The sequence below is a fragment of the Bison bison genome, unplaced genomic scaffold, assembly GCF_000754665.1.
Source record: "Bison bison bison isolate TAMUID 2011002044 unplaced genomic scaffold, Bison_UMD1.0 scf7180017857480, whole genome shotgun sequence".
NCBI lineage: Eukaryota > Metazoa > Chordata > Mammalia > Artiodactyla > Bovidae > Bison > Bison bison.
In genome coordinates this window covers 33450-42179 of record NW_011488053.1, presented here as the reverse complement: position 1 = coordinate 42179, position 8730 = coordinate 33450, and the positions used below count along the sequence as shown (strand labels likewise).

At 40.0% G+C, this 8730-nt stretch overlaps 1 protein-coding gene across 1 annotated transcript in view; it reads left to right on the top strand.

Moving 5' to 3' along the window:
* The window catches only part of LOC105003562, an 8925-nt gene extending 5439 nt beyond the window's left edge, over positions 1–3486 (top strand). Inside the window, exons 3-4 of the mRNA XM_010860787.1 lie at positions 1180–1356; positions 3201–3486. Coding sequence (XP_010859089.1) covers positions 1180–1356; positions 3201–3391 — 368 coding nt within the window. The 3' untranslated portion in view covers positions 3392–3486. The remainder of the gene's footprint in view (positions 1–1179; positions 1357–3200) is intronic.
* Positions 3487–8730: the final 5244 nt, after the last annotated feature.

Below are 8730 nucleotides of genomic sequence, written 5' to 3'. Positions count from 1 at the left end.
ACTCTTGAGAGTCCCTTGGACTGCAAGGAGATCCAGCCAGTCCATCCTAAAGGAGATCAGTCCTGGGTGTTCATTGGAAGGACTGATGCTGAAGCTGAAACTCCAGTACTTTGGCCACCTCATGCGAAGAGTTGACTCATTGGAAAAGACTGTGATGCTGGGAGGGATTGGGGGCAGGAGGAGAAGGGGATGACAGAGGATGAGATGGCTGGATGGCATCACTGACTTGATGGACGTGAGTCTGAGTGAACTCCGGGAGTTGGTGATGGACAGGGAGGCCTGGCGTGCTGCGGTTCATGGGGTCGCAAAGAGTCGGACACAACTGAGCGACTGATCTGATCTGATCTGATGCAGGCTCCAAGTGGGCATGTCCCCCTGGTATCACACTACTCTTCCTGTGGGGATTGGCAGAGTCAGCAGAGGGGAGGTCCTATTGGAGCGGGAAGCTAACTAATTTGAAACCACCTTTCAGTAGTCTGAGAAAGTTTTGCTGATAAATACTGACTTGTACTCCCTTTTTTCAATGTGCTCTTACTTTCCACAGGTTTCTGCTTCTTCATCCATCATTTCTTCTATTCCCTGCTCTGCTGCACATCTTTCACTGGGGCAGCCAGATCTAGTCTTTGACAGTACTGGTAGTGGGGACACTTGGATAGAGGTACAGGGGCTGGTCAGTGGACTTCAGTTCACTATGATGTTATCAAGCCCCAAAGGCAGAGAATGCAGGAGTTAAGGCTCCCTCTTGTCGGCCCCTTCATTGAACATCCTGTACCCTTTATTTGTAAGACTTAAGTTATTCTGTACAGGTATTTGGAAGAAGATCTCTTTTAGGACTCCATTCAAAAAAGTTTCTCTTTCAGTGAGAACTTCCCGAACCATGCTATAAATTGCAACCACACCCTGCCCTTCCTGTCCTGTTCTGTTTTCTCACTAGTATTTATCATCACTTGACATACTGTGTTGTTTCTGTCTGCCTTCTCCATCAGAATGTAAGCTCCATAAAGGTAGGAATCTTTGTGGTAATTCCAGCGTTAAATGTCACACACAAAATGCTTGGGTAAGGTATTGGGGAGGGTGAATGGGGCACATCGAACTCTAATTTTGCTCCATGAGCATGGGTTCATTTGCCTGCCAGTGGTAAATAACCAGCCAGTTTTCTTTCTTTTATTTTTCATACAGTCTCCTGGGAGATTAAAGTAAATGACTTCGATGAGAAGGATGTTAATAAATTCCAGTCCAATGGCTATCAGTGTCCAACATGCTTTGCTGTGATGGGAAGAAAATGTAATGCCGATCTCAAGTGGTGCCGAGCAGACAAACTGCAGTGTGTTGAATTTTCTGGCATCATAAACACAGGTACTTTTCTAGGTACTTTTCCTTCTGGAGAAGGAAATGGCACCCCACTCCAGCACTCTTGCCTGGAAAATCCCATGGACAGAGGAGCCTGGTAGGCTGCAGTGCATGGGGTCGCAAAGAGTCGGACTCGACTGAGCGACTTCACTTTCACTTTCTAGGATGCAGTGTAGACCCAACAGGTGGCACTTAAACCAGTGGCAGTCTCTCACAAGCTTATGGGGCACAGGCCCTGAGGGTGGGGTTTAGGAGAAATAAGCTTTTGTTCAAATCTCTTAGAAATAAGGATACCCACGGTGGCTTGATTCTGAAAATATGTCTAATTAGTTTTCTCACATTCATTTGTTCACATATGAATTTTTGCATGCTCTTTTTAACAGACTTTCTGATACCTTTGAGGAAGTTATTTCAGCATATTGGTAACCTTTCAACCTCTGCAAACTTTGGTTAGTTTTTTTAAACACAGGGGTAGTTTGTGTTGCCTCTAACCCTGTTTTGTTTTTTTTTTTTAACTTTGAAAGTAAGAATTTTGGAGAAAGGCAGTGATTAAACTTAAACTTTCCTCAAAGATATCATAAAGCATAATGTACTGTGCTTAATTTGAGAAGATCCTACATAAAATTCTAAACCAACTGAAGACACAAATTAGAAATTCATTATATTTAGTAGCATAGTTTGGGTCTTCCCCAGTGGCTCAGCAGTAAAGAGTCCACCTGCAGTGCAAGAGGTGCAGGAGGCATGGGTTCAATCACAGACCACGAAGATCCCCTGGAGGAGGGCATGACAACCCACTCCAGTATTCTTGCCTGGAGAATCCCATGGACAGAGGAGCCTAGCATGCCACAGCCCATAGGGTCACAAAGAGTCAGACACAACTGAAGCGACTTAGCACACATGCACACAATATTGTGTAGTGTGAAGAGCAGTGGGCAGAGTACCATGAGGGTTGGGTGGTTTTCATAGCTCTTCTTCTTCCTCCTGCTAATTCTGAGGAGCTCAGCCTTCTTGAATTCTTCATTAATGAGATAATCACAGGGGCTAGCCATTTTGGTTGGTCTCTGGGATTTTTACATTTCTACTTTCTATAATTTGCATAACAGTGATTCTTTGCTTTAACATAGCAGTCACTGGAAATGGCACCCAGAGGAGGTGAGATGAAATCACCAACAGCTGCCATGTGAAAGGATGTATCTGAAGGCACTTCAAAAGGCAGGGAATACAATCAAAGTGATGGCCTTTTTATGGCTGATATTGACATTTTTAAAAAGATAAAGAATAGGAGATTGGATTTATGTCCTTAAAATCAGAAAGGGTTTATACCCAGCTGAAACACAGAAACATCAAATCCTTATAGATCAGCAGCATGCAAGATGCTACTAACAAAGTCATTTGAGGACCAATAAAAGGAAGAGATTCTTATTATTATCTGCATAAAATGTCTATAAAAACATAATGCTAGATCTCAAAGTGATAATAGGAATTGGAAAAAAGCTCATTTAAACCCACTCCAGTGTTCTTGCCTGGAGAGTCCCACGGATGGGGGAGCCTGGTGGGCTGTCATCTATGGGGTCACACAGAGTCAGACACGACTGAAGTGACTTAGCAGCCAGCAGCAGCAGCAGCATGAAGTTCCATGAGGGTTCCAATATTTGATTGAGATGGGCTGTGAGGGGATTTGAAGGCCCTGTGATTGGAGAATACCAGCCCTGTTAGAGAGAGTCATATTTAATGACTCACACTCAAATTGTGTGGCCTGGTTTCTATTTTATTCCAGCCCAGTCAGAGGTGGTAAAAAGGGGATTATAAAGATGGATGAGAGTGGAAGTCTCATTTATGGTTTCTTGCAGGTCTTAAAGACATGGCTATTGAAGTGAAAAGATGCATACAAGCAAATCTGTGCGAAGAGACAGTAACTTATATGAGTTTTCCAATTGCTAACCAGAGTAAAAATTGCAGACCAGCCACCAGCAGTGGGACCAGGATCAGACCCCTACCTCCCATCATCTTTATTCTCTTCCTGGAGAAGCTGCTTTACTGAACTCCTGCAAGGGCCCAGCCATCTCCATTTATTAATTAAACAGGTCTTTTTTTGGTTTATGAATTCTTTCATGTCTATTAAATTTTCTATAGGTGTGTTCAGTTGTCCATTTATTTACCATTCAGCAAGGTTTATTTGTATATCCACCCTTACGCAATCAGTGTTGGCTCCCTTCTTTTAAGAAGATCCCAGGGCATTTTGAGAATAAGGATATGCACACGTTAAATTTTTAAAGAGCAATGCAAAAAGCAAGAATGAGAGTGGTACTCCTGCTCAGGTAGCCAAAGCTGATTGCTCTAGACACAAGGTATATAGAAGTGGGAGAATATGAATTTGATTAGGGAAAGGTTAAGAATTTACACTGTGGTGTTGGAGAAGACTCTTGAGAGTCCCTTGGACTGCAAGGAGATCCAGCCAGTCCATCCTAAAGGAGATCAGTCCTGGGTGTTCATTGGAAGGACTGATGCTGAAGCTGAAACTCCAGTACTTTGGCCACCTCATGTGAAGAGTTGACTCATTGGAAAAGACCCTGATGCTGGGAGGGATTGGGGGCAGGAGGAGAAGGGGACAACAGAGGATGAGATGGCTGGATGGCATCACCAACTCGATGGACATGTGTTTGGGTAAACTCCAGGAGTTGGTGATGGACAGGGAGGCCTGGCATGCCGCAATTCATGGGGTTGCAAAGAGTCGGACATGACTGAGCGACTGAACTGAACTGAACTGAAGAATTTACACGAACTTTGAGGAGATCTGTACTATTTGGCACCAGGGATAGTGTTCATTAGGGCACAAAGAGAGATGGGAAAGTGGGCAGAGGCTGCAGTGCAGCAGCTAAGACTAATAGTAGGGAAAGTCGGAGAAGAAGGTGTCAGTAAATATACGGACATGTCTAGAAGCCTCTATCTGTGCGTGATGGGAGGTGCCACCAATTGGTGAACACAGTGAACTGAGCTCAGGCCTCCTCCCTGCAGGTTGGAAAGCAGTTCCCCTCAGTCTGCTAGAGATACCATCTCAAGACTGAGATCTCTGTGGTTCTCACTCCTGATTGCTCTTAGAATCACCTGGCAGTTTCAAATTACAAAGCTCACTTGGGCCATCATTTTCAAATATTTTTTCCTAGTCCTTAGGTTGTCTTTTTGTTTTGTTTATGGTGTCCTTTGCTGTGCAAAAGCTTGTAAGTTTGACTAGGTCCCACTTGTTTATTTTTGCTTTTATCTATTTATTTATTTTTGCCTTGGGAGATTAACCTGAGAAAACAAACAAGAGACAGATGTTTTTCTTATTGTTTTATTCCACTGGAAGTGTTTTTGCTCAAGTTTTCCAAAGCAGCCTCTATGAAAAGTGTCACAACTCTAATAAAAATAAATTTAAAAATATTTTTAAATAAAAATGATTTAAGTTAAAAAACTAAGGATAAGATAAAAATTAATTTAAAATAATAAATTTTAAAAATAAATAAGTAAATAAAAAGAAAAGGAAAATAAATACCATAGAAGAAAAAAAGAAAAGGTCACAGATAGATTTAAAAGTCATTGAGTGTGCAGCGTTACAAATGATCATCAGTTTATGGAGCCGTGAAATAGAATATAGTGAATTTAATAATCTTGTGTTGTTTGCCAGCTCTTGTTAAATGAATCATAGAAGAATTTTACAATTATCGTTGTCTGCTCCAATTCAAGATTTCCTTGGAAAAAAAGGAATACTTACCAAGTGTTTAATAATTAGGGACCAGGAAGGTAATTTACATTTTCCCATTGATATTACACTGCACAAACATGAGATTTTTTTTTAACTTTTTAAAGAGATATTTTTTTAATTGAAGTATAATTGATTTACAAGTGGCTCAGTTATATACATTCTTTTTCATATTTTTCTATTATGGTTTATCACAGGATATTGAAAGTTCCCTATGCTATACAGTAGGACCTTGTTTATCCATTCCATATATAACAATTTCTATCTGCCAACTCAAACTCCCACTCCATCCCTTCTGCACCCCTTTGGCAACTGCAAGTCTATTCTCTGTCTGTGTGTATGTTTCATGGATAAGTTCACTTGTATTATACTTTAGATTCCACATATATGTGATGTCATATGGTGTTTGGTTTTCTCTTTCTGACTTACCTAATTTACTATAATAATCTCTAGTTCCAGCCATGTTGCTGCAAATGGCATTGTTTCATTATTTTTTATGAGTAATATTCCATTGTATATATGTACCACATCTTTAGGCTTCCCACGTGGCTCAGCAGTAAAGAATCTGCCTGCATTGCAGGAGCCGCAGGAGATGCAGGTTCAATCCCTGGGTCAGGAAGATCCCCTGGAGGAGGACATGACAGCCCACTCCAGTGTTCTGGCCTGGAGAATCCCATTGACAGGAGCCTGGTGGGCTACAGTCCATAGGGTTTCAAAGAGTCGGACTTGACTGAAGTGACTTAGCAAGCACACACCACATCTTTATCCATTCATCTGTTGATGGACATGTAGGTTGTTTCCATGGTTTGGCTATTGTGAACAGTGCTGCTATAAACAGAGGAGTGAATGTATGTTTTTGAATTGTAGTTTTGTCTGGACGTATGCCCAGGAGTGGGACTGCTGGATCATATAGCAACTCTAGTTTTAGTTTTCTGAGGAACCTCCATACTCTTTCCATAGTGGCTGCATAACTTACATTCTTACTAACAGTATAGGAGACTTCCCTTTTCTCCATATCCTTTCCAGCATTGGTTATTCATAGACTTTTTAATTATGGCCATTCTGACCAATGTGAGAACATAGTTTTGATTTGCATTTCTCTAATAATTAACAATGTTGAACACCTTTTCATGTCTCTGGTGGCCATCTATGTCTTCTTTGGAGAAATGTCTGTTTTAGTTCTTCCCATTTTTTGATTGGATTGTTTGATTTTTTGTTGTTGAGTTTTATGAGCTATTTGTATATTTTGGAAATTAAGCCCTTGTCAGTCATATCATTTGTAAGTATTTTCTCCTGTCTGCAGGTTGTCTTTTTGTTTTGTTATAGGCAAAGAATGTTTTTCTTATGTTCTCTTCTAGGAGTTTTATGGTGTCATGTCTTATATTTAAGTCTTTGAGCCATTTTAAGTTTATTCTTGTGTGTGGTGTGACAATGTGTTCTAACGTCATTGAGGCTGTCAAACTTCCCCAACACCACTTGCTCAAGAGACTTTCCCATTGCCCCCTTTGTCAAAGATAAATTGATCAGAGGTGCGGGTTTATTTCTGAGCTCTCCATTCTGTTTCATTGATCCATCTGTTTTTGTGCCAGTACCCCAACTGTTTTGATTACTGTAACTTGGTTGTATTGTCTGATGTCTGGGAGGGTAATGCCTCCTACTGTGTTCTTTTTTCTCAGAATTGCTGCAGTTCTGAATTTTACGGTTCCATGTAAATTTTAGGATTATTTGTCCTAGTTCTGTGAAAAATGTCATGGGTCATTTGATAGAAATTGCATTAAACTTGTAGATTGCTTGGAATCTACAATGGAATGTCTTTCCATTTCTTCGAATCACCTTCAGTTTCTTTTATTAATGTTTTATAGTTCTCAAATGTAAGTCTTTTATATCCTTAGTCAGATTTATTCCTAAGCATTTCTTTTTGAGACATAATTTTACATTCCCTTTCTGATATTTCCTTGTTAGTGTAAATAAATGCAGATTTCTATGTTGATCTTATATCCTGATACCTTGTTGAATTTGCTTATCAATTCTAGAAGTTTTTGTGTAGATTCTTTAGAGTTTTCTATATGTAGGATCATGTCATCAGTATATAATGACAACTTTACCCCTTCCCTTCCAATTTGGATACCTTTATATATTTTTCTTATCTGATCATTTCCAACACTATGTTGAATATAAGTGTTGTGAGTGAGCACCTTGCCTTGATCCAGATTTTAGTAAGAAGGTGTTCAGCTTTTCACCATTGAGTATTATATTGGCTATAAGTTTGTCATAAGTAGCTTTTATTATGTTCAGATATGTTCCCTCTATACTCACTTTCATGAGAGTTTTTATAATGAATGGATATTGAATTTTATAAAATGTTTTTTCTGAATCTATTGAGATGATCATGTAACTTTTGTCTTTTCTTTTGATGATGTGTTGTGTCACATTCATTGATTTGTGTACCATCCTTGTAAACTTGGGATGTATCAAACTTGGTTGTGGTATATGATCTTTTTTAAGTGTTGCCAGATCTGGTTTGCTAATATTTTGTTGAAAATCTATATTCAAAGATATTAGCCTATAATTTTCTTTCTTGGTGGTATGTTTTTCTGGTCTTAGTATCAGGGTGACGGTGGCTTCATAGAATGTCTTTGGAAGTGTTCACACCTCTTAAGTCTCTTGGAAGAGCTTGAGAAGGATCAGTACAAGTTCTCCTTTGTATGCATGAGCTAAATTTTAATCTCCGATAAAAAGAAAAGCTAATTTGTGATATTACTATATAGACATAAGATTTTATGTTGAAAACAAAATCTTTCATAGGACAAACCCATAATGATTTTACATACTTTTAACATGAGTCAACATACCGAAGATTTTAATTATAATCAACAGTGCTATGTAAGATCTGTAAAAACATTATCCCCTTTCTTGTCCAATACCTGTTCCCCTCAAAATTCAGAACTATCGAAGAAAAGGAGGGATTGAAACTAAGAAGGACTCTGTGGGGCCCTCCTGGGTATGAAAGCCTTTCTGTGTTTGCCTTTTCTTGTTTGTAGGAAAAACTCTTCAGCCTCCAAGACCTTCCAAGTTCCAAAAAGCAGATTCAGTTACTAATTAGGGGAGAGAGGGAAAGCAGAAGCCAAGGAGGAGCAATCAAGAAAAAATAGTGCAATAATAGGGCAGGGTCTTGGTTCTTCTTCAAGGGATATACATAACAATGTATCTCTGAGTTCTTATATAGGAATTAAGATCCCCACCCAGGTTCAGTTCAGTTTAGTCGCTCAGTCGTGTTCCACTCTTTGCGACCTCGTGGACTGCAGCATGCCAGGCTTCTCTACCATCACCAACTCCCCAAGCTTGCTCAAATGTACATCCATCGTGTTGGTGCTGCCATCCAAACATCTCATCCTCTGTCATCCCCTTCTCCTACCTTCAGTCTTTCCCAGAATCAAGGTCTTTTTCCAATGAGTCAGTTCTTCACATCAGGTGGCCAAAGTATTGGAGTTTCAGCTTCAGCATCAGTCCTTCCAATGGATACTCGGGACTGATTTCCTTTAGGATGGACTGGTTGGATCTCCTTGCAGTCCAAGGGACTCTCAAGAGTCTTCTCCAACACCACAGTTCAAAAGCATCAATTCTTCAGGGCTCAGCTCTTT